The 26087-nt window shown below is 53.5% G+C and overlaps 1 protein-coding gene across 1 annotated transcript in view; it reads right to left on the bottom strand.

Annotated features, from left to right (window-relative positions):
- The window catches only part of GPR137B (G protein-coupled receptor 137B), a 50703-nt gene extending 33851 nt beyond the window's left edge, over window positions 1-16852 (bottom strand). Inside the window, 2 exon segments of the mRNA XM_046027056.1 lie at window positions 16257-16690; window positions 16693-16852. Coding sequence (XP_045883012.1) covers window positions 16257-16690; window positions 16693-16777 — 519 coding nt within the window. The 5' untranslated portion in view covers window positions 16778-16852.
- Window positions 16853-26087: the final 9235 nt, after the last annotated feature.

Genomic DNA, 26087 nt, shown 5'->3' with positions numbered 1-26087 from the left:
CCCCCCTTACGCAGGGCCACCAGCCTCGCAGCACCCAGAGCTCGAGGGGCCCGTGGGTGAGGCGTTCCACCCTGAGGGGGCCCGGAGCCTCACACAGAGCTTAAACCTGCCCCTGCCTGGAGAGGGAAAGTCATCGCCAGGGAAAGACACAACCTAATCTTCAGTAAATCATCTGATGCTCTCGAAACTAACAGCCGAAGTGACAACCACATCAAAAGACAAGCCTGACCAGGATTTGTAAAACTCAATCCATGGCCGATCATCCGTGACACATCCAGGTCTTAATGCAGCTGGCTCTACTCAAGCTGAGAAAATCCTCCTTTGTTCTTCAAGTTAATCCTTAATGTTAAGGCCCTTCAAGCTGCACTTAAATTCTGGCGTTTCTGAACTGCAATATATGTATGCACACATGCACACACGCCCCCACACACGTACAAATACATACATACGCACATTTTTACAACACCGAGTCCGCCTCCGTTACTTAAGGTGTATAAATATCCGGATCGAGTTTCCAGGAAAATAAATCCAAACTCTCCGACTCACCCCCACCCCCATCTGCGCTTCAAGAGACGTCACTGACTGTTGATTCGTGCCCAGAACTGGAGCTAAACGCGCTGGGTAAGTCCTGATCTCTGGCCTGCGGGGGTCCCTTATCTCACTGCCCATCTCCTGCAGGCTGCGCTGGCTCCCGCTGACCTCCGCAGGGCCTGGGCTGGGAGGAGACAGCTCCTGAGGGAGAGGCAGACGGAGATTAATGACCCGTCCCTACTTTATGCTGCTCCTGACCGCGCGGGCTCTGCCTGTTTGGTACAAAACCAGACCCATCAATTCCGAGAGGACGAAGACAGAGACCGTGAGAGAAGCTGAAGAACACTTGAGGCCAGACGAAAACTCACACCACTCTCGCCTTCAGACCGACGGAGCGCGCACCAGGTCGGCAACGTGGTGCGTGGAATCTGGGCCCGAGAACTAAAGACACACACACACACACACACACACACACACACACACACACCCACCCCCCACCCCCCCCCCCAGAGGTGGGAGAAGGACGGAGAGTGTGAGGTGATCTGAGGAGGTGGGGGGAGACGTGGACAGGTGTGAGGGGGTGTGCAAAGGTGTGGGGAGGTGCCAGGAGGCATGAGATGGTGCAGGGAGCTGCAGGGAGGGGTGAGGGCCTGTGAGGGCACGTGAGGAGGTGTGAGGAGTATGGCGAGGTATGAGGAGGCATGAGTTAGTGTGGAGAGGAATGAAGAGGCATGAGGAGGTGTGACGGGATGTGGAAAGGCATGAGAAGGTGTGAGGGGGTATGAGGAGATATGAGGTGGGAGGTGTGAGGGGGCGTGAGGGTAGGAGAGAGTGTGGGGAGGTGTGAGGGGGTGTGAGGGGGCATGAGCAGGTGTGAAAGACATGATGCGGCACAAGGAGGCATGAGGCAGGGAGGTGTGAGGAGAGGAGGCTGCCAGGCAAGGGGCACCTCAGCGCCCTGGGGAGGGCAGCACCACAGTCACAGGGCCAGGCCATGAGGCAGCAGCCGAGGCTGGGAAGGCCTGTCGGGCCTGGGCAGCAGGACACAGGGGGGTGGGATGGGGTTAACCCAGTCAGCAGTCAGGGCGCAGGGGTGAGGACAAGAAGCAAAGGGCCTCTGTGGGCTGAGCAGGAAGGCGAAACAGGCAAATCGAAGACAGAAGGTAAGCGAGGAGTGGTCCGGTCGGGGAGACACAGGGAGTGACCGCTCGGGCTACAGCGTTTCTACTGGGGGTGATGAAAATCTTCCAAAATCAGCAGCGGGAAGGCTGCACGAGGCTGGGAATACAGCGTCCCTGAAACAGGGCGCCGCCTGGAAGGTGGGTTAAGTCCCCACAAGCACGCAGGAGCAGTAGGGAATGAGCAGTGGAGCAGGGATGGAGGGGGAGGGGAGCACTGCAGGGGGGTTGCTCAGGGGGAACGAAAGAGGGAGGCCCCGCACAGGGGCTGGGACCTTGGTTTTATGACCGGGAGACCCAGACGGTGAGAAGGGGTCTGGGTGTCAGGCTGATGGAGGGAGAAGCCGGACAGCAGAGGGCGGTCGGCAGTGTCCCGGAGGGAGGCGGACAGCGGGAAACTGAGGGCGCCCACAAGGGGGTCACGGGGACAGCCAGCGGCCCTGGGGGACTGTGCGGTCAGGCCGGAACCCTGACGTGAAGGGACAGTCCGCGGGGAAAGAGAGGGCAAACAAAGGGACCAGGCCTTTCCCTGCCATCCCGTGTGCCGTCCCGTTGGGGTGTAGAGTCAGGAAGAACAGTGGGGTTTTCAGGAGCGGTGGCCGTCGTGAGGGCTGGAGCGCAGGGCAGGGTGGGAGCGGCAGCCACTTCCCTCAGAAAAGGCCACTGCCTCTCGGAGAGACAGCATTTCCCCTCGCAGACGCCCGTGGTCTCAGCATCACTTCCCCGCAGTACAAAGTCCTGCCCAAAACTGTACCATGGCAAGAAAGCTGGGTGGTTTCCCGCAAGGTCATCCAGGGCTGCGGGTGCCACCGTGAGCCATCCTGGCCCCTGGGGTTCTGATTTAAGACCAGGTTCCAGGGAGGCATGAGGGGACGCCGGAGGCGGTAACCCCCGACCCCTCGCACCCCCTTTCAGAGGATGCCAGAGGGCCCAGAGGATGACGTCCGCGCTGGGCCAGAAGCAGAGAGTCTCGAGCAGCTGCTGACCTTGTCCCCCTCCCCCATAAATCACAGTGCCCCACCCTCTCAGCAACCGTTCTCCTCTCTGAACTCCCGCCGGCCTGCTTTTCCTCCACTCACTCACGCTGGCATTTGCTGCCTCACGATCATTTTTCCCAATGTCATGTTGGCTGCTTCTGGCAGAATGTCCCTTGCTCTTCTTTGTGGGTATGACAGTGTCCTTTGTGCATTCAGCGAAATTGAACAAAAGTAACCACTGTCCCCAGAGGCGGTGTCCGCAGCTGAATGGAGCCCTTGCTTCCACACTCGCACTCGGTTCAGAGGCTCTGTACGCAGCCGTCCTGCTCCACACACACACACCGCCTGACCCAGGTCCCTGAGTCTGCCCTTCGGGGCCACTGTTCCCTGGAAACGAACAGGCCGAACAGACACTCCCCAACTGTCCCAGCCCGAGCGGGCTCCAGGCTGCACACATCTGACCTGCTGTGCGGGGGGGGCCGGCCCTGGGCTGAGGCCCCGGGGAGACTCTCCCAGCAGCCAAGCAGGCCGAAGTCAAAAGAAACCAGTATGTCGGGGCACCTGGGTGGCTCAGTGGGTTAAAGCTTCTGCCTTCGGCTCAGGTCATGATCCCAGGGTCCTGGGATCGAGCCCCGCATCGCATCGGGCTCTCTGCTCAGCAGGGAGCCTGCTTCCCTTCCTCTCTCACTGGCTGCATCTCTGCCTACCTGTGATCTGTCTGTCAAATAAATAAATAAAATCTTTAAAAAAAAAAAAAAAAAAACCAGTATGTCTCTCCACAGTCTCTCTTTAAATGTATATATGCAAATTCACTTGAAAATGTTACAAATGTGGGTCACCTGGGTGGCTCAGTCCTTAAGCGTCTGCCTTCCCCTCAGGTCACCATCCCAGAGTCCTGGGATCAAGCCCCGCATCGGGCTCCCTGCTCCGTCAGAAGCCTGCCTCCCCCTCTCCCACTCCCCATGCTTGTGTTCCATCTCTCACTATATATATCAAATAAACAAAATTTTTAAAAAAGAAAAACAGGAAAATGTTACAAACTTATGGTAGGTTTAAGCTTCATTATAAAGTATGTCACATATACCCGAAGAAACTACCTAACTCGGGGACTCCTGGGGGCTCAGTCGGTGAAGCGTCTGCCTTCAGCCCAGGTCATGATCCTGGGGTGCCGGGACGGAGTCCCGTACTGGGCTCCCTGCTCCGCGGGGAGTCTGCTCCGTGGGGACCCCTGCTTGTGCTGACAAATTAAAAGTTTTCACAAAAAAAAAAGAAAGAAACTACTTAGCCCACACTCATGTACCCACTGCACAGTTCAACCTACAACAGTCATCTCTGCTCCAGCTCAGTTTTATTTTTAATAAATAAGATATCACGGATGCCCCAGGCACCTCTCTCCCCAGTTCTAATCCCTCCCTCCTCGGCAGAGGTAATCACTTTCGGAATCCAGCCTTAGCATCCCCAGGAAGGCTTACGCTTTTACTGCGCGTGCACACATTCACAAATAACTCACAGTAGGTCAATATACTATATGTAAAAAGTACAGAGCACCATCCTGGGTGGTTTTTCACTTCACCTGAACAACATTAACACTCTCCACACCCTTGTGCAACTTGTTTGCCCATTCTGACGGGTTCACCACGTCTGAAGGCTGGAACACACATTCTCACTAAGGCCCAGTGCCCCCTGTCCACAGGCCACCGCTGTGTGTCCTTCTCTGGCACAGAGACATGTAAAGATGGTTAAGAGCGTGGACTTGACCTGGCTCACCTGGACCTGAATCCTGGCTCCAACAGTTGTCAGCTGTGTGACTTTGGAAAAATTACCTAACCTCTCTGTGCCTCAAGTACCTCATCTGTCAAATGAAAGTAACCACAGTACCCACCTCACAGGTTTCTGAGAGGATTAGGTGAACTAACACACATCCAGCACTTAGACAAATGCCGGTCACCTCACAGACACTCCATGTTTGGGTGTTTGCTACCCCTGCTGCTGTTACTAGTCCTTGGACATGTTCTCAAACCATGACTCTAAATGCACAACTACTAAACAAACCATGACCACAGAGGCCTTCTTGACCATAAAAGGAACTTTCACACTCTGAAAGGTTAGGAACCAAGACACACTCGCTGTTCGCGCTACGGACCTTCCGTGCTGCCCACTTCCTGATACATCGGGGAAATTATGCAAGCCTAAGACGCTGGTCTGCCCAGGTGACAGTCGGCGGTCAGCTGCCTCCCTCTGAGCTTCCCTGTGCTGAGCACCCTGACTCACCACAGCAGGGTTACACGACAACAGTCTCTGAGACACGAAGGGGGCACTTCTTCCCTTCTGCAGGAATCCGAGGATGAGTACAAGCTCTAGGGGGTCAGCCATCAGGTCAGCTCTCTACGAAAGCGGGGGTGAGCCTGGTGTCTTCATGGGTGCGGAGACAGACCATGCATTTAAAGCCTGGAAATCCATGGAGGAAAAAAGCCATAGAGTTCTGTGGCTCAATAGCCTGAAGCCTGAAGACAGGTGGGTTTGGTCTGGGTCCTGGGCAGGCCCCATGTGAGGGACTTCCAGGGAGGTGACTGGGCTCCAGGGTCAGGTCATCCCCATTTCAACTCCTGCCTTTGAACTTGGCCAGCTCACAGCCAGGGGAGCGAGTCCCGCTCACTTCCCGACCTCATACTGCCCGGAAGAACACAGACAGAGTCGCCAGCAATGAAGTGAGCTGCTTTTGCATGTGATTTCAGGAAGGATAGTGACCTTACCTCCCCTCTGAACTCCCCTGAAAGTGCTGCTAGCTGTCTCCCACCCTCCTGATCGCTCTGCCGTCCTGTCCCATCAGGCTGACCCGACACCTGAAATGCCGCACAGTGGGGCAAGGGGCAGGACTGGTCTCGCGCCTGGACTGCCCTGACTCTCAGTGCTCACTCGGGGAGCAGAAGGAAAGGTCTCACGGGAAAGCAGCATCTTCACTTGCTTCCTCCCATCCTCTCCTGTTTCCAGTTTCCACCAGTTCAGCCAAGTTCTGCTCCCACCTCCATGCCCCCCAGTGGCTCAGGACAGCCTCCCTGTCCTCGTCAACAGAACTGGGTTCCACTGGACAGTGCCCTCGCCAGCCACACCGCCCCATTAGGCTCTAGGCTGGCAGGCAGCCCAGGAGGGGCAATGGAAGCCCGGAGAGCGCCCCTCGCAGTCCGCCAGCAGCACACCAAGCCTGGCCCTCCGTCCCTGCTTATCCTGGCTATCAGGCACCTGAGTGGACTCAGGGGTGTGGCTAGCCAGACAACCGACAACCTGCTTGGTTCAGCCCTGATGACTTCTCTTTGTCTTTCTGGGTCTTGGTGTTCCTCTGTGAGACAAAAGGATTAGTCCCAAAACCCGTTCAGGTGCCTTCTACCTTTAAAACTCTAGGACACAAAGGGCCTTGCCAGAGGGCAGCCGGTGGCCTTCACCCCGGGAAGCTCCACCTGGGCCGCTGCAGCCTGTTTCTCAGGGGCGTGGACCCCACCTGTCAGGGGGAGGAAGGAGCCGGGCCCAGCAGCCCCCACCACAGCCCGGGGCCACAGAAGCCCAGTCCCTCCCCAAGCCCACCAACTCCGCTGGGCAGAGGCCACCGGGAGGAGACCCACCATCCCGCTGGGACAGATGGAGACTGACCGTGCAGACTGGCCTCCCGGGCAGGATCCTCTCTTTTCAGCCTCGTGAACAGAGAGGAACTTGACCACACAAGGTGCCACAATCATTACGTTTCCGAACCGCTCCTACGGCAACCACCACCCCAGGTCACGATCCGCTGGTGGAGGCCCTGCCTGCGACTGTCCCAGATGAGCATAACACGCATGTGAAATGACACGTTAGTAGCAGGGAGGAGACCTCTTCCAGCCCGGGAAGCTTAGCCAGGAGGTCAGCGGCCAGCTAGGCCCAAAAGCTCCAGGAAGAAAGGCCCCATGTGACCACAGTGGCCCACGTCTTACCACGGCAACAATCCTTGCACCGAATCCCCCAGAACGACAAAGTAAGATAGCAGAGAAAATGCCTCGGGTGTCTTTCCCTCCCCAAAATAACTCTGCCTCAGAAGTGGGGAGAATTCTGACATTCCCCGGGAACTCTTGCCCTGGCTGGGAGCATAGTGCAGTGCTGGCTACGGGCCGCCTGCGGGTGTCCCCCCAGATCATGTGCTGAAGTCCCGCTGCTCGGTCAGCAGGTGAGGCCTCTGGGAGGCAGTTAAGTCAGGGGGGCTAAGCCCTCGTGAGGGACATACAGTGCTCTCTCTGCTCTCCACCGCGTGAGGACCCAAGGAGAAGCTGCCATCTGCAGCCTAGAAGAGCTCCTACCAGGGACAACCTGATCGCAGACCCTCAGCTCTAGAGCTAAGAGAATAATTTGCTGCAAAACCCCCATGGTCTTTGGTTACAGCAGCCTGGGGAGCCCAAGACAGCGCAGACGGTGCTCCTCATATCCACCCCTAACGGGACGGACCCTCGGGACACCCCACAGAGGAAGCGACATGGTGGGACACAGGGACCAAGGCCTCCTTCTGCTCCCAGAGTTGCCCCGGCTCACCGTGGGCCCCTGGGTGGGGCCCGCAGGGACCAGGACAGTGAGGGACAAACCCACATCCCATCAGAAACAAAGAAAGGAACTGAGAATGGCACAGCCCACGAGGACAGGACCCGGGAGGAGACCTCTGCCACCATATCTGTGAAGGGCTATCCCAGGAGGAGGGGCTGTATCTGCTCAGAAGGGCACCGAGGGCAAGAATGGGAGCCAAGCAGATGTCCCCCAGGCGCCCCCTCTCTGTCCCAGCACTCTGAACCCCAGGAAGCTGCCTCTGGGAACAAACCAGAACAAATGGATTTGTCTCATATTTAAATAGTAACAGATGTCACCCGTTCTTTTAAAAACATGCAACAAGCACCCTATAGTGAGAATCGTAGAGATGAAGGAGGGACCTAAGCCCTCAACCTTCTGCTGGAAACATCCCACTTTGTGTCACCACCGTAAGGGCTGTCCCCAAGTAACGCTGGCCAGTGGCACAAGCGATGTTCGTCACGTGGTCTGTTTTCCCACTCAACACGCACCTCCCTTGAGGCAGGAGCCATGTTTGTCCTCCGTCCTGTCTACACAGCATCCAGAGAGCCGCGGGCTCCCAGAAACACACAACACCCACCTCCACGTCCGTCAGTGGGGGAAAGGGTGGCCAATGGGGGCAGATGCCTACGGAACGGCCTCCAGCCTCAAGAAGCAATGTCATGACAACAGCCACGACACGGGTAAGCCCTGAAACCCCACGCTAGGCGAGAGACGCCGGGCCCAGAAGGCCACTGACGGGGGATGCCTTTGGTGGGAAACATCCGGAACAGGTCACTGCACGGAGACAGAAAGCACACCTGTGGCTGCCCGGAGCTGGCGCGAGGGAAGAGTCTGGGGAGATGGAACCGTTTGAGAAGGGAGCAGAAGTGACAGCTGCAGAGCAGGAGGGGCTAAAATGGCACCAAACTGTACACACACAATGGTTCCTTCTATGTTGTGTGAATTCCACCTCGATTCTAAAAACACGCTCGTTGGCTGAGCGGAGGAGTCTCGAGGTTGCAGTGAAATTGGTGTCACCGTGTGACAGCTGTGCGTGGACAGACGTGTGCACCGTCCCCTGGGGCAGGAGTGCAGCCCTGACGGGGGAGCTCAGCCCCCGTCACTCAGCAGTGAGCCGTGGTGCTCACATTCCGCGCGCTTCGCTCCCTGCTGCGTCTACCACCGGTCACCCACAAAGCCTGATGGGCAACGCAGTCCCCCACAGTTCTTAGGTCTGGAAACCCCCAAAAGGGCAGCAGGAGGTACGGGGCAGCCTGGGGAGTGTATCCCATAGTGTGTGGGGATTTCTGCCCTGCAGATCATGCTCAACAAGTGTCTGCCGTGAAAGGGGTAGAGGCCTGATGATGTCACATGCCGGCCACAGAAGGGAACCTGTCTCCTGGAGGCCAGGGGCTGGGGGAGACACAGACGAGGGCCCTGCACCGGCTTGATGTCTTGGGACATCATGTCTGTCCTTCCCCATAGTCAGTGGCCCTTTGGGGAAAAAAAATCCCAACTTACTGCCTCTGGAATGGCACTCTCTAAGCAGATGAGAACCCAAGCCCGTTTCCAATTTGTCCCAGCAAAGACAATGGGATAAAGATGGGATGCGAGCTTGGTGATAAATGCTGGGTTTGTTCTAACCTTATCCCAAGGACCAAATCCAGCTCACAGCCTGTTTTTGTACAGCCTGTGAGCTAAGAGCAGTTTTTATCTTTTAAAAAATAAATACACATACACACAGAGAACACATAGCAGAGGTCACACGGGGCTCAAAAGGCCTAAGATACAGATGCAGGCACCCTGCACTCCTTCCTTTCTCAAGGCCCTCCGCACGCAAATTTTAGGAAATCAACCCACTTGTAGAGAAAAACCACTTGGACTTCATCTATCCTCACTGGTGAACAGACTCTTAACCTCAGCCCAGGGATAAATAAAAAGTATTTACAAGGCTCTGCAGGCTCCCTGAGTGCCGGTGCAGCAGGCATCATCGTGACCACTGGCTGAGAACATTTCTGTCCCGAGAAAACCTGACCTGCCCGAATGTCAGGCCTGAGACAGACCCACAAACCAGGAGGAGGCGCCTCTCCTCTTGCTCGAGTTACAAGGACAACAGGAACCTACTGACCGAAGCCGTTCTCCAGATCACGTGATCTGCTGTTCTCAAAACCTGAGAGTCTCTGAGCGATGTCGCTGGACGAGCAGCCTTCCACTCTGCCAACGGCCTTCTCTGGGCAGGCCACCCCTCACCACCCTGATGGCGTCACCTCCAGGACACTCTCCTCCCTGGCACTGGAGGCCTTTGGGGGCCAAGATGAGGGACACACAACAGTCCCTGTTTGGGGAGGGCACATGCTGTTGGACACAGCCGTGGACATCCCCCACCCCACTAGGCCCTGCTTGTCTGACCCAGGGAAAGACAGGGGCACTAAAAGATGCCACAAAACCTAGTAGGTGGCAGGGTGTGTGGGACCCAGACCAAGGCTCCCGGAGGGACAGGCGCTGCAGGTCCATGCTCAGCACACAAGGACACAGCCAGGAGGCTCAGCTCTGCTTCTGCTGTTGGGAAATCAAGGCTTCAGGGTCAGGGGAACAGAACTTGGCATCGGCTGAGTCTGACGGCTCCCAAGAGTGCGGAGGGCATTCACAAAACGTGGCTCAGCTTAGCCAGCGCTGCAACAGTGATAACTGGAGCGGAGAGAATTAAGATTTTTTTTTTAAAAGATTTTATTTATTTTATTTGACAGAGATCACAAGTAGGCAGAGGAGGCAGGCAGAGAGAGGAGGAAGCAGGCTCCCTGCCGCGCAGAGAGCCCGATGCGGGGCTCGATCCCAGGACACTGGGATCATGACCTGAGCTGAAGGCAGAGGCTTTAACCCACTGAGCCACCCAGGCGCCCCCGAAGCAGAGAGAATTAAAAGCCTGCGCTCCAGTGAGAGATCTTGGGCAACTGGGCTGTAGAATCAGGAGGCCCCTTCTCAGGGAAATTTTTAGAAGTGAGGCTTGAAAGCTACTTCCTGGGAGGGGCTGGTGGTGGACGGTCAACTGAATGCAAATAAGGAAACTTCTCCTGGGTTCCATGTGTGCCTGTCCTTGCAAAGGCACACACAGAGGAACGCACACTAGCACACACACAGACACACACAAGCGCACACACAGGCACATACACATAAGCCACTGAGTGACCACAAGGGGCCAGTGTCCGGGACCAAGAGGTCATGGGTGTGGCGCACAGAGGTGAGGCCAGCATAGTCCCTGCCCTGGTGTGACTGTTTGATCCCAGCTTTGAAATAAGGTACTTGGGGACTGTCAATGGCCTGTTTGTGTGTTCCCAAGCTTCTTACTTCTTCATAATCGTGAACAGGCCTAGAAGTGTCCCTCCTCACACCTCCAGGATTTCGACCCGGCACACAATAGTATTTGGTAAACATTTTTTTTTTTAAGATTTTATTTATTTGAGAGAGAGTGAGAGAGAGAGCATGAGAGGGGAGAGCGCTGGAGGGAGAAGCAGATCCCTACTGAGCAGGGATCCTGATGCGGGACTTGATCCTGGAACTCCAGGATCATGACCTGAGCCGAAGGCAGTTGCTTAACCAATGGAGCCACCCAGGCACCCCATGGTAAACATTTCTTGATTAAATGGACTGCCCAGAACCCCAGCAAGACTCCTTATTCCTAAGATCAACAACCCCTTTTCCTGGTGGGGGAGGGAGAGATGGCCCTGATTAGACTTCGGCTGCCTCCTGGTTCCCTATCACCAAGGATGGGGACGGGGTGCATTTTGAGTTGGGGGAGGTGTGTGCAGCAAACACAGGCTCACGGGTGCCAGGCCTCTACCCTACTCTTCATCCCAGGCTGGTGACCCTAGACAAGTCCCTAGAATCCTCCGGGCCTCGGTCGGTTCATCGGGAAGAAGCAGCGCTAGGCTGCCAAACCCCCGTCTCTCCCCAGTGCTCGGCTCCAGGCACCGCAGCGGTGAGCGGTTCCCTTCCACACTCCAGCTAAGGGGGGGGCCGGGTGTCCCTGCCACCTTATAAACACAAATGTTGCGGCATAGCACCACAAGTCATTTGGACGACACGGTGGGGGGATAAAAGGCAGAGCAGGCCCCAGGGGTCAGACCTTCAAGACCGTGGTTTGGTGTCTGGGCAAGAGCCAGAGTCCCTCTTGTTAGATGCAGAAAGGGCACTTAACTGAGGTGCAAAGGGTAGGACACAGACAGGCTCTCCTTTATGCAGCTCCCACCAGGGGGATGCTCCCCCGGGGCCGCTATTTCCTGATGAGGAATGTCAGTACCAGCCACCGGAGCTACAACAGGGGAGAAACCGGGATTCAAACTCGGTCCTGCCCACACGCTCCCTCCTCCTTCCATGCCCAGTGCTGCCCCCTCATTTATAGACCTTTGCCGGCACACCCATGTGCCATGACCCCCAGACTCCCATGACATGCTCCAACACCCCCACGAGCCGCAGTTCCCCACCCCCAAAAGCCCTGCAGCAGCTTCCCAGCTGCCCTCGAGACACGCTGTCATCCTGGCTTCTGCGTCAGCAACCATTAATCACACCCCATGTCGCCCGGTCCCCAGAGCTCACTTCTCCTTTTCCTTCCTCAAAATACCCTTCTGTCATGGCAGGAATTCGTCACTGGGCTCAAGACAAAGCGGAACCAGTGAGACCTTGAGCCCACACGGCTCCACCAAACTCGGGTCCCTAAGAATCTGAGGTCCAGACCCGTGATTCCAAGGGAAAACAGCTGGAAGGGACGGCGGCCCAGGCATCGCCGAGCCCATGGCCACACCAGGAGCTCTGCGGACAGACCTGCTGGCCCAGGGGCTGCCCAGGCGCAGAAGCTGGTAGCCTCTGCTACTGGGCCTCAACCCCACAGCCTGGTGTGGAGGGCCCCCCAACAGCCCAAGCGCAGAGACTCCCATGTGCTCTCAGGGTCCTGCTCTGCTCGAAACCTCCATCTGAGAGGCAAACGGCACCAGAAGAGCAGGCTCCAGAGGACGGACCTCCGTTCAAGCCTCGGCCCTACCACTTCTGGTGCAGCCAAGAGCTGAGTGGGAGGGACGCTGGGCGGCTCAGTTGGTGAAGCCTCTGCCTTCAGCTCAGGTCATGATCCAGGGTCCTGGGATCCAGTCCTGCGCATTGGGCTCCTTGCTCAGCAGGGAGCCTGCTTCTCCCTGTCCCTCTGCCTGCCGCCCCCCCTGTTTGTATGCACGCTCCGACAGTTAAAATCTTATTAAAAGAAGAAGAAGAGGAAGAAGAAGAAGAAGAAAAGATCTGAGTGGGAGTTTGGCTGGCTGTCCCCAGGACTGGTAGTGGGGACCAGAGCCAGATACGACAGGTACTCAACACCCCATGTTCCAAAGACAGCCGCAGACATTTGGGACCAGTCACACACCTCACACAGGGCCAGCTAAGAGTCAGCAGAACCAGTCCTACCACTAGCCTCCGCCCCACGTTCCAGGCGGTCCCAGGAGCTGGAGAGCGGAGAAAGGAGTCATCACCCCCAGCAGGGGAGCAGCGCTCATGCTAGGAGATGCAACCCTCACGCCCGGTCACTGAGGAGAAAACCCCACCCCACTCCATGGACAGTGACTGTGCTGATGGGAAGGCTCAGACCCAAGGGGTGTAGAATGACAACAGAGTGGATTCTGGAGAGAGTACCAGCAGAGGCACACCTGTGCCGTGGAAGTCTAAGGGCACCAGGACTTCAGGGCGTGGGTGGGGGCGGCGGTATCTGCCTCCACCTGGGATTTCTGTAGGTGGCAGAGAAGGAAAAAGGGCAGGTGGGGACCGGGAGGAGACCGCGGGTGGCTCCAGCCCCTGACCTGAGTGGCCGCACCTGAAGAAGGGACTGGGTGGAAGGCAGACAGGCAAAGGGAGCCAGGATAAGACAGAGTCCGCCATGTGGATGCAGCCCTGTGACAGGGTCACCCCCAGAGCCCATGGTGGAGCAAGGCCAGCAGTGAAGAGGCAGAGCGTCCCTTAAAATCACCCTGCCCCTCCTCGGGTCAGCCCCAGAAGAGCCAGATTCCGAAGATGGGAGGCGAGGCTAAGCGCTCAGGACACATCCTTCTCCTGCACTCCGAGCCCTGGACAGAAGGGACCATGGTCCTCGAGCGGCCGGGGCAAGAGGAGGTGCCGCGGAGGCTGCGGGGCATGATAGGCCAGCTCCCGACCACCCCGCCCCCCAGAGGGAAGCTGATAACACCTTCTCCCCAGCTGGCTCCACACAGACGCCTAAGCCAGCCCCAGGCGCTGGGTCAGGCACAGAGCACAGGACAATGACAGATGAGACTCCCTCCAGCTCCAAGAGCACCTTCCAGTTCTTCCCCGAACTTCTGCCACGGTGCCCCTCTGCCACGGCCCTCTCCCTCTTCCCACCGGCCTCCCCAGCTGCCACAAACCCGCCTCCTGAGGGCTCGGGTCCCACAAGCCTCCCACAGCTTAAATATACACCACCTAAGTCCCCTGAATTATCGCTTAACTGGGTGGGGTATAAGGTTCGTACCCCCCAGCCAGGGGTTCGGCTCCCAGCAAACAGGGGCTGCAACTCCGGTAGAGTATGTTTCCCCTCTGAACGCTGTACCACAAAGCACGGGCCATCACTCAGAAGCCAGAGATGTGGGGGACCTCCCAGCGCCTCCATGCCCCAACCAGGTAACCCTGAGCGAGCCACTGAACCTCTCTGACCGTCCACAACACGGGAAACGTCTCAGCACTATCATCAGAGGTCCCTTGCGAAGAAGAGGCCAAACCTGGCACCCAGTCGGGCTTCTCCATTATCTGCTGCTCACCCCCTCCCTCCCAGATCTGACGGATTTGTTCTGAGATGGGCCCCAGGGAAGCAGTCATTCTTGAAAGCTCCCTGGGCTATTCCAGAGGTTGAGAATCTTGTCTAAGAGAAGGCATGCGGGAGAAAGAGGTAGGGAGAGACGTCAGAGCTGAGAATCAAAGGAAGGGTGACCCCCTTTCTAGCTCCCCAGAAATATCAGAGTATTTGTCAGGAAGCCAGGGGATGGCTTTGCTCTACAGAGTCTCGAAGACCAGCACTTAGGTACCCTCTCTTCCTGACTGCCACCCCGGAGATACGAAAAGCAATGAGAGGTGGAAGATACAAAGAAGCCTGGGCCAAAGCTTGAGGCCTCTTGGCTGGAGTGGCTCTGTCTGCCTGGTCACTTTCCCTTGCTCAGCATTTACTTGCCAACCAGCAGACGGTGCAGAAAATGTGCTGTGCGGCCCTGCCCCTAATCCAGCTAGTGCAGAATTTGCATGTGATTAGCGGAGAGCCATGGCCCTGGCCTGCGTTTTCTTTCTTTTTTTTTTTTTCTCTCTTAAAAAGGAACACAAATACCTAAATACAAAACACGATCACAGTCACAGTTCTTAAAGTAATGTCAGCCTACCTGACCTTTGTACCTTGCTGGAACTACCCCCTTTGGATCCAATTAAAAAGCTAAAGTGTCAGCAGTGGAGCTGAGGACTGCCTGAGTAACCAGCTTTTGGGCTCAAAGGTAATTTTCGGACAGATAATACCTATGACTCGTGCACTGGAAAATACTTGGCTACACCAGACTTACCAGAAGGCTGTGAGCGCAGAGCTGTTTTATAAGACTATCAAGACTACTAACTAGTACCTAGCTCTTCTGGAGCCAGACCTGTATCCTGCTGATTCTCTCTGGGGCTCCCACAGCACGGCAATCCTTCTCTACTTTTTCTTGCCTTTCTTTTTTTGAAGTAAAGACGTTTTCTTTAGAGAACAGGGACACTGTTAAAAAAAAGAGAATGCCGGGGCCGTGGGTTAAAGCCTCTGCCTTCGGCTCAGGTCATGATCTCAGAGTCCTGGGATGGAGCCCTGCATCGGGCTCTCTGCTCCTCAGGGAGCCTGCTTCCTCCTCTCTCTCTGCCTGCCTCTCTGCCTAGTTGTGATTTCTCTCTGTCAAATAAATAAAATATTAAAAAAAAAAAAAAGAATGCCTGCCTGCATCGGGCGTCTGTCGGTGAGAAAGCTCTTCAATTACCCTCCCCAGATGACACGGGCAGAGTCCTCGTGAAAATGGACATTTCAGGGCTCGGAAAGCTAATGAGAATCAGAGATGATGATGAGGGCGTTGTGTAATTAAACCTTTTTGCAATATCAGACATGGTATTTACAAGCACTTTACAATCACTGTCCTTTCCTTAAGTCACAGCAGCCCAGTCAATTCACATGTTCTGCCATTAGCTTATTAAAAATACGCCTCATAAACTAGCTCCTCTGTGCCCATAAAAGAGCCCCCGTAAACTTTATGGCTTTTTCTTGGGGCCTCTCCATCCAGCTCAGAGAGCAAGCCTTGACCTCCCACCGAAGCAGCTGGGGAGCTGGGTGTCACCCCCAGACTGTTCAGCAGCCCTGAGAAATGAAGTCGGAAGCGCTGGTTCATTCAGCAGGGCTGGAAGCTGGAGATCAAAGACACCTCATCCCAAATGGGGCAGTCCCGTCCTGCCATTACTCAAAAATATCAGCGTCTGACCCCAATCTGGAGGCCAGCGTGCACATGACCTTTCCAGACTCAGGTCAGGTGCTCTGGCATGACGGACGGAGGAGTCAGTCTAGAGATCGAGCCTCCCTGGTGGGCACAGCTCCTGGCAGGCCCCGTTCTAATGTGTGCGGGAAGCAGCCCCTGTGCCCGGACCACCCACCCACCGGTGGCTACCGGGGCAGGCCCTCACTTTCTCTCTCTCTGTCGCCTCATTTGGGAATGGGCGGGGGGGGGGGGGGGGAGGAGGAGAACCTGCAGGAGGCCTGCAGGTAGGACAGGGCTCGGGCAACCCCAGAGCCAGTGCCTTCCGCCCACCCTCTGGGCTCCGCAACCGACCCGGCAGCCGTAGCCCTGCAGCTGGCGCCGCGCGCGCGGGGCGGGGGGCTCCGCCAGGTGAGCGCCCTCCCCGCCCGGTGAGCGCCCCCCAGGTGAGCGCCCTCCCCGCCAAGTGAGCGTCCCCCCAGGTGAGCGCCCCGGCTCACCTGCGTGAAGTAGAGGTTCATGAGCGTGAGCGTGAAGAACTGCAGGCACACGGGGAAGCAGTAGAGCAGCCAGAAGACGAAGGGGCCGAGCGCGTTGGCCGCCACGAAGTCCTTGAAGTAGAAGGAGAAGAGGACGGTCCGCAGGGAGGCCCAGAGGAGGCAGAGGAAGAGGAAGACGCTCTGGTAGCTCAGCCGCTTGTGGCCGTAGCGCAGCACCAGCCAGAGCTGCGCGTAGATGAACACGAAGAGCAGCGAGTAGAACGCGGTGTAGACGACAGTGAGGCCGAGCTTCACGTAGGGCGGCACGGCCGGGGTCAGCGTGGGCGGCAGCGAGTCGTTGCGGAGCGGGTCCCACGGCGGAGCCGCCATCGGGCCCGGGACGCCGCGGCGGGGCCGGGGGCGCCTCATCTGCGCTCGCGGCCCGCGCCGCCCCCGGGGGGGTCTCGGAGCCGCGCGCCCCGCCCGGAGCCCGGCGCCCGCAGGAAAGAAAACAAGCGGCACTTCCTCCCGCCGCACCACATGATCCGCGGGCGGCCCCGGCCGGGAGGGGCGGCGCTGCCGCCCCCGCGCGCCCGCGCCCACCCGCCTCGCCCCGCCCCGCGCGCCCCGCGCGCCCCGCGCTTCCCCGCGCTTCCCCGCGCTTCCCCGCGCTTCCCCGCGCCGCCCCGCCTTCCGCCCTTCGCCGCCGCACGTCTGACCCCGAGCCGCACGCGCCCCCGCGCCCCCGCCACACCCCGCACTGCCCCACGTCAGACCCCGAGCCGCGCGGCCCGCACCGCCCCGTCCACCCCGCCCCCGACACCACGAGTCGCGCACTGCAGGGTCCAGGCGCCGCCCCGCCCCCTCCGCCGCCCCCGGACACCGAGCGTCCCGCCGCGCTCAGCACCCGAAGCCCCCGCCCCGCGCGTCCCGCTCTCCGCCGACGATGACTGACTTGTTTCGCAGAAGTTAATTCTTTTATCTCAAAACAACAAACTTTGTTAAGTCCTTTTTTTTTCCATTAAAAATAAAACTGGCTGTGAAGGTCCGGCGCTTTTCCGCGGACTCTAAATCCAGAAGTGCCCGGGACAGGAGTCCGTGTCTGTGGGGTCGCGCACGCCAGAGCGAGCGAACTGGTTCCTGTGACCACGGCCCCGTCTCGGGGGACAGGGTGCTCCTCCCGGAGACCCGCCAGAGAGGAGATGCCAGGCTGACCTCTGGAAGCGAGTCTGGACAAACAGGAAAGAGGCCCGATCTGCAGGGCTCCAGTAATTTCTTGTGACTCCTTTTTTCATCTTTATAGTCAACTTCGTGCCTAATTGCATGGTTTTTTTTCTGAAATGGGCCCCGTGGAGCCTGGATCCAGCTCTATGTTTCCTCCAAATTAGTGTTTACACGTTGCCAATACATTTCAGGTGCTTTGTCAAGGCCAAGTGTGGCTTTGGTGTCAAGCTCCTTTTCTCCTTCCTCTTTCTCTTTCCATCGCCAAGAGAAAACAGTCCCCCCACCTTTGATCTTGTTCCCTCAGTCCCTTCTGCACCGGGCAGCTGGAGTGATCTTTTTTCTTTTCTTTGTCATTCCCATGCTTAATTCCTTTCGCTTGCGCCTCATCTTCCGGAGAATATAGTCCACATTCCTACCCTAGCTCACCTCCCTGACTTGTCTTTCTTAAGAGGTGTTACAGAGTATTAAACACCCCTTAGCTCCCCTACACCTAGAAAATTCTTTCCACCCTTTCCTCCAACAATTCCTCCAAATACTATTCTTCTATAAGGAGGTTGCTTCCTCCAGAAAGTTTTCCCAGACTTCACCGCCCACCATCTGCTCAGGGTTAGTTCAGAGCACCTGCGTGCTCTCCAAGCAACCTTGCATAATTGGCCTGCCGCTGGACTTGTTTGTAAGTTTCCTCAGGCTAGAAACTATGCCTTGCTTACCAGCGTCTTCCCTGTGCTTGCCTTGGGCGTTCAAAAAATATCTGTTTATGTTTTCTTATGCTGAAAGAATGTAATTTGTCCTCAGAGGCTCAGGCTCTGATACTTCTCCGCATCTGTAAACCTCTATTCACAACGCTACCTTACGATCCAAGATGGCTATTGCCTCTCCAACCATTACATCCACCTCCCAGGCTGGCATTAGGAAAGACAGGAGAGAACTAGCAGGCACTTGTCCCTCCCTGTTTATGGAGCCTTCCCAGAAATACCACAGAATGCATCCACTTTCACCTCATTGTTAGAACTTAGTTACCCTAATGAGACAAATGCAAGAGAGATTAGGAAATGTAGTTTTTATTCCATATGGCTAAAAGTCGAAGTTCTGTTATTATGGACAAAGAGGAGACTCCATCTGGGAAGGAACTAGCAGTCTTTATCAGCATCAAATGTGCTTTTTACTATTCTGACATATCTGAAAATAAAAACCATATAAAATGCTTCCTCTTAATATAATGCAACATACCTTGTACACTTGCAAAATACCTTCACTCCTCCCCACAAAGGGGTCACACTGAAGGATCATTTTCTGTGTCCAGCTTGAAGTCCAGGACCTGTGGATGATAGTCATCGCTCCTTCAATTCTGCCACGACCCTGTCTCAATATTCTGATCTTCTGGATTAAGTTATCTATTACTAATTTATCCTATATAAACAGAAGAAAATTAAAAGTAAGAAAGGAATTAGTTAAAATAGACATATATATATATGACACAGCAAGAAAGAAAACGTAAATAGAAGTTAGAGACCTTATTTTTGCAAGTGGTCACAAGACTATAAGTGTTATAAAAGTATATCAATTTAGGACTCCTCTCTTTTTAAGATTTTATTTGACAGAGAGATAGAGCACAAGTAGGCAGAGCAGCAGGCAGAGGGAGAGGGAGAGGCAAGCTCTCTGCAGAGCAGGGAGCCCGATGCAGGGCTTGATCCCAGGACCCTGGAATCATGCCCTGAGCTAGATGCAGCCAATTAACTGACTGAGCCACCCAGGTGCCTCTAGGACTCCTCTCTTAAATGCATGTTATAAAATCTTCTTTTTCTTTTATTAATCATCTCAGCTAATCAGACAATAACCCTCATGCCTGAGGGATCTGGGTATGTTCATTTTTTTTAACAAAATACATTGTTTCCCATTGGACATACCAGTACTACAAAGGATCCTCATCATAGCTAGATTCTATTGGCTCCCTTTTGCCAATATAATAGCAATCTTACATCCCCCTTGAGAGTCACTATCATCAAAGTCAACACTAACTCCCCATTTTTGCAATCTCAAACCCTGGGATGAAGAGTCTGAAAGAGCCAGTGTGTTCATTTCAATCTCAAGGGAAATGTGCTTGGGTGCCTGTTAGAAGAACTCCTCCTTGCTCGCTGTGACCTTCAAACTACGAAAGCCCAAAGGAGAAGGGAAAAGAACCAAACACTTTGTAAATGGGTCATTTGGCATATTAGAGAGGTCATCCTCTTGGATCCTGTATGGAGAAACACCATGCATTGGCCTTGAGACCAGAAGATACCCTATGAACACAGGACAGTCATATCGTCTTTACAGGTGTGTCTTCCGGCAGACACTATGTCTACAGTCAATCATTCCATTATTCTGTAAGCCATCTGCTACTAAGGGACAGATATTAGCCTACTTCATTTCTCCTTTTGATGTATCGTGAGGTCCTTAGTCAGAGGCAATATTGTACGGAATACCATGATGACGAGTGAGGGATGACAGCAGAGGCGTGGTGGGCAAAGACAGTAAATCCAAGTTCAGAAGCATTGTCTGTTCCTGTGAAGACAAATCACTGATCCCCTCCATGAGTGAAGAAGTCTGTGTGCTCGGCTTCCTGGTGGCTGTGTAAGACCTCTGACTTTGGTACATTTCAGAACACTCACAATTGGTTAGTGCTGCAGGAAAGAAGCTAGATTGGCCTGGGGAGGGGAAGTCTAAGTTGTTAAAAACATAGATAATTTCAGTCTCTACTTACGTGGTCCATGTGTCCACGACCCACTGAATAAGCTGGGGAGAGAAGCTGACTTACACCCATGGGACAAGTTAACCTGTCCTCTTGAATATTGAGTGTCTCTTGTGTCACTAGGTCTTTTGGTGGCTTGACTTAATGGCTTGATGGATTAAAGTAACAGCAAGCTGCAGATGGGCAGCTCAAATTGCATGGTAAACGGACTTTCTTGATAGGCGTTTGGCTTCTTCCATGGCCCAGGAACAAGCCAAATACTTCACTCAAAAGGAAAAGAGTCACTTGAGAAAGAAGCCAGGGTATTTTTTCCAAAACACTGATAGTTGACACTGTGATTATCCTAATAGGGCTTGTCACAAGTCCCACACATGCGTCCAATCACCATTGACACTCAGAGCACCATTGGATCCACGAGCCAAAGGTGACAGAGCAGACTGCACTGCGGCCCAAACAAGATGGACAGTCTTCTCTATCTCTGGGCCATTCCTCAAAATTAGCTCCCTTTGAGTCACCCAATAAGTGGGTCAGAGAAGCACACCTAATGTGACAAATGTTGCTTCCACAGGGAACTTTGAAGCATTGTCTCTTTTTCCTGTGGGAGGTTGTGTGAGGTACAACAGCTCCTCCTTTGCTTTGGAGAAGCTACCGTAACCTACCTAGATCGCTAGACTCTCTCAAATTGTCTCCTAAGGTCACAGGGCCCTGGAGGCTCATGAAACTTACAGCCCACGCTATGATGTGCATGTTTCTCATTAACGTATCTAGAATAACTATGATGCGTGCTCTTTAGGTCCTCAAGCACGATATCATCAATGTAGTAGTCACTGTGGTCACTGTGATGTCCTCGAGAATGGTGAGATGATTACAACTTCAATAGACCAAACCGTAGCGTGGAATCAGAGTTGATATAACTCTGAAACGAGATGGGCAGCCGTCCTTGCCAGATGAGACAACGCTGCATTTGGAGTTCTTTGCTTAAAAGAAATGAGAAAGAGCATTTCCTCCATGGGCTGTGTGGATTTGTTGTACAAAGTTACCACCTTATAAGCTTATGTTAACCACTGTTACTCTCCAAGACCTGTCCACCTTCTACACCAACTGGACAGTTAAATGTAGACGTTGTAGGAAGTTACTACTTCTGCAGCATTCAAGGTCAGGCCTAAGAATTGCATAAGGATACAAGCTGTCGGTTGAGGACTTGTCAGATCTGGAGCATTTTGGTTTGCTTCTGTCATATGGATTATATAAAGCCACAGAGAACCACCCATCTATTTTGGTGCTAGGGCTCGTGATCAACTACTTTCTTCCTAAGATATCTGATGTGCAGATAATTCTGATTTCCAGACTCGCCTTGAGAATGGTGACAGTCAGCATATGCCTTCCACTGAGATGACCTTGCCTCTCCCGGTGGTTGTGCCACCACTGACCTCTGGCACCTGGAATCCTGGCAAATGGGAGGGAGTCTCTTGAACTCTGGCAGCTCTCAACAGAATCCCTGGTATACATGAACCAACCATGACAGTGCTTCTGAGAGATGGTGGCATTTCCCCCACTAGTGGATTTCTCAATGCCTTGAGGAAAGGAGCATCTTTCCGGCCCCTCTCAGGGAACCGAGTTAGGAGACTGGTGAATGGATCATACACAATATAGCCACACTGGCATTCCTATTTCCTTGGGTCCTGCTTCTCCATTAGGCCAAAGGAATTCATGCATTTCAACTTCTCTTGGTGTGGGCCACCAGGTTTCACTCGACCAAGTAAGCAAGCAAACAGAACCACTACCCCTGCTCCAGGAAGCTCAGTGAGCTAGAATCTCTTGGGAAGGAAACATCCTGTTCCTCCCTCCCTGGTTTACCACCCTCAGAATTGATTCCCACATGTATCCCCAAGACTTTTGCCAATATAAAGAGCAAAATCTTGCACTTACTTTGGTGTGTAAATCTCCCCCCATCTAGATTTGGCTTTATAACATGAGGGACATGTTGACATTTAGCTCTGGTTTTGGTCTGAAGACCAGTGAGACCAAGACAATGACAAGAGAGGAGATACAAAGGGACTTGGACCACCCCCCCACCACCACCGGCAATGCAACTTCCTCAGACAAGAACATTATAGGTCTTCAAGCAAGTGAAGAACAATAGGGAGAAGGAGCTACTTCCTAACATTAGGGAAGATTTGTCCGCTGTGAATCCTCAGTCCCATATGTCCCATATGTCCCATTTCCAACTCTTTCCAGTCAGTCCCCTAACCACCAGTGAGAGACGAGAGGAGGCTGTGACTCTAACAGATGTTGTGAATCAGGAACCCACAACATCTGCCTTTTGGTTTCAGATGCTATTGCAAAAGATAAGATATTCTTTCAGTAGTCATTGAAAGCCCCTTGTTTTCAGACTGTGCCTTGAACTATCATTTAAGACTTGGTCATTTGCCGCTTAATCTTTCCAGCCATTGGGATCAACCACTCTACCCCACAGTTTGTGACTTCTTTGTGCCCTCATGCTGTGCTCTGGAAGCAACCACTAGGTTTCTCAATGCCCTAACTTCAGTGGGACCTTCATTGTCCTGGGTGATTGCTACAAGCGACCACAAATAATCATTTATGCATGAGCTGTCTTAAAATGACTTGAATTTTCATCATCATTAAATCTAACAAGGCTGGATGATCAAGCTCAAATTCTCCCCCATTTTCTGAGGGGGTGTTGTTGCTAGCCCTCTTGGTGTCAATTTCTGTATTTCTCAGGGTTCTTGGTTGCAAGCAATAGAAATAGTTGGGCATCTCTGTACAACTTTCCTCCTTTTATGTGGACACCTTCATATTGGATTAGGACCCATGCTAAGATCTCATCTTTTTTATTTTTTATTAACATTGGTTAGTTTAAGCAGAAAAAGAATGTATCAAAAAGTGCATTATGTGGGGATGCCTGGGTGGCTCAGTGGGTTAAAGCCGCTGCCTTCGGCTCAGGTCATGATCTCAGGGTTCTGGGATCAAGCCCTGCGTCGGGCTCTCTACTCCGCAGGGAGCCTGCTTCCTCCTCTCTCTCTGCCTACCTCTCTGCCTACTTGTGATTTCTCTCTGTCAAGTAAATAAAATATTTTTTTTTTAAAGTGCATTATGTGGCTTACAAAATCTTCCGGACTTCTGCAGGAATGTGGAATGTGGCGGCTACAAGAGAGGAATGATGCCCAAAACCATGCTGCGGAACAACCGAGTAGTACCATCACCAGCTCTCACGTGCCGCTTTGCATCACAGACTACACCCGCACTGGACACTGGAAACTGCCTGTTTCTGCTGGGAATGAAAATAGTTGCAGAGAACAAAAAACCTGGTTAATAAATAGGTTAAAAAGAAATGCTTCTTTTTCTCCCATATCTAGAAGTCAGTTGCTGCCAAACATGGATTCAACTGTCCAAGAAATCTGCCTAGGACTCTGGCTCTTCTGATCTGCTCTACCACTCTGGGCACTCTGACAGCTCCTCAGTGCTGTGCCCTCATGGTGGCCACATGGCTGCTGTAGCCCTAGATATGACATTCACGGCCAAGGCAGAAATCGGGAGAAGACAGAAAGGGTGACTTCCATAGCAGGAAGGCCAGAGTTTTTCCCAGAGATCTCAAGACAGACCACCACCTGTAGTGTGTCATACACTTCTCTAGTGATGCAAAGGGAACTGAGAAAACACACATCTGGCATGACCGAGCTTCATAGTGGGGGCAGGCGAGGGAAAGGGGTTGCAAAGAATGTTGGGCAAGGGAATCTCTCTCTGGAATGAGAGGATGAAGTTCATGCTTCTCTGAATCAAGAACTTCCAATGCAAAGTCTGGGGCAAGGCCATCTGATTGACAGAACCCAGACCAAGTTCCCATATCCTAGCAGCCATGGTGGCTGGAAACATAAGCATTTAGCATCTTCACTGTCTATGGTGGGAGCTCCTACTTCCCAACGTAGGAAGTTCCCCAGTGTGGGAAGGGAGTTCAGATGCTACACGGCCAACATGGAGACAGAGATCGTCCTGCATTGTTCTAGACCTTCCCAGATCGTCGTCTCCACGTGGTTAAAAGTTTAGAATCGAGAGGTGCCTGGATGGCTCAGTGGGGTAAAACCTCTACCTTCAGCTCAGGTCATGATCCCATGGTCCTGGGATCGAGCCCCGCATCGGGCTCTCTGCTCACCAGGGAGCCTGCTTCCACCTCTCTCTCTGCTTGCCTCTCTGCCTACTTGTGATCTCTGCCTGTCAAATAAATAAATAAGTATTTTTAAAAAAAGTTTAGAATCGACTTTTGGGGAAACAGATATAACATTTGCATGACGTCATCATTTTAAAAAACTGTCAGCTGCCCTCAGAATTCTTTCAAATATTAAAGGGTAAGAACAAGGCATCCAAAGAAGGAAATATGTTTGCCCCTTGACTGGTTGCTGAGGTCCGGCTGCCATGAGGCATCTCTCCCAGCTCTGAACTTCCTGTCCCAACTGAGGGTACAGCTATCCAGATCCCCCCCGGCCACTTGCACAAGTGCCCGGGCCTGTAGACCACAGTGTGCCCACCCTGCAGGACTTTACATACCCTCCGCATGCTCCATGCCCCCTAAAATGCATCTGTCCAGAGGACTAGGACTTCCAAGGCAATAAGGAGCTCATTGAGATAAACAGATCTTTGCTGGTGCTCTCCTGGGGAAAAGCACCCTGTCCTAGTCCGTAGGACAGGCACCCTATTCCATGCTGATTCCAGCTGCAGAAATGTAGGATAATTAGAAACCACACAACCCCCACAGCCTGCTCCATCTAGAATATTAATAAACGTGTCCAGAAGGCCCACACTCACTGGGGGAAGAAGTCAGCAGAAGAAGTGGCTCACCAGCACCCCCCTCCCCGCCCCGAGACAGTCACTTATCAATATTCACAGGTGTCAGTTGTTAGACAAAACCTCTCTTGGGGCACCTGGGTGGCTCAGTGAGTTAAGCCACATTTTAAAATGTAAACCAGCTTGTTTGTTTTTTTTTTTTTAAGATTTTATTTATTTATTTGACAGAGAGAGATCACAAGTAAATAGAGAGGCAGGCAGAGAGAGAGAGGGAAGCAGGCTCCCTGCTGAGCAGAGAGCCCGATGCGGGACTCGATCCCAGGACCCCGAGATCATGACCTGAGCCGAAGGCAGCGGCCCAACCCACTGAGCCACCCAGGCGCCCCTAAACGGCAGTCTTAAACTTTCAACGCTAAGGGCTTCAAAGATTTCAGGAATGCTGAGAGATTCAAGGGGGAGCAGGTGAAGCAGCATGAGTGAGAAGGGTTTTGCCGGCTGAGATTTCTCTGGGGTAAAAGTTCCTGTTTCAACAAATAAATCTGACCTGTTGTGAAATATGAATCACTTACACACCTATTTTTTTTTGTTTTTGTTTTTTGGGGTTTTTTTTCTTATTTTTTTATAAACATATAATGTATTTTTATCCCCAGGGGTATAGGTCTGTGAATCGCCAGGTTTACACACTTCACAGCACTCACCATAGCACATACCCTCCCCAGTGTCCATAACCCCCTCCCCCTCTCCCAACCCCACCTCCCCCCAGCAACCCCCAGTTTGTTTTGTGAGGTTAAGAGTCACTTATGGTTTGTCTCTTTCCCAATCCCATCTTGTTTCATTTATTCTTCTCCTATCCCCCTAACCCCCCATGTTGCATCTCCACATCCTCATATCAGGGAGATCATATGATAGTTGTCTTTCTCCGACTGACTTATTTCACTAAGCATGATACCCTCTAATTCCATCCACGTTGCCGCAAATGGCAAAATTTCATTTCTTTTGATGGCTGCATAATATTCCATTGTGTTTATATACCACATCTTCTTTATCCATTCATCTGTTGATGGACATCTAGGTTCTTTCCATAGTTTGGCTATTGT

The sequence above is a fragment of the Meles meles genome, chromosome 13 (assembly GCF_922984935.1).
Source record: "Meles meles chromosome 13, mMelMel3.1 paternal haplotype, whole genome shotgun sequence".
Lineage (NCBI taxonomy): Eukaryota > Metazoa > Chordata > Mammalia > Carnivora > Mustelidae > Meles > Meles meles.
The sequence above is the reverse complement of the archived record's forward strand: the minus strand, read 5'-3'. Positions and strand labels throughout refer to the sequence as shown.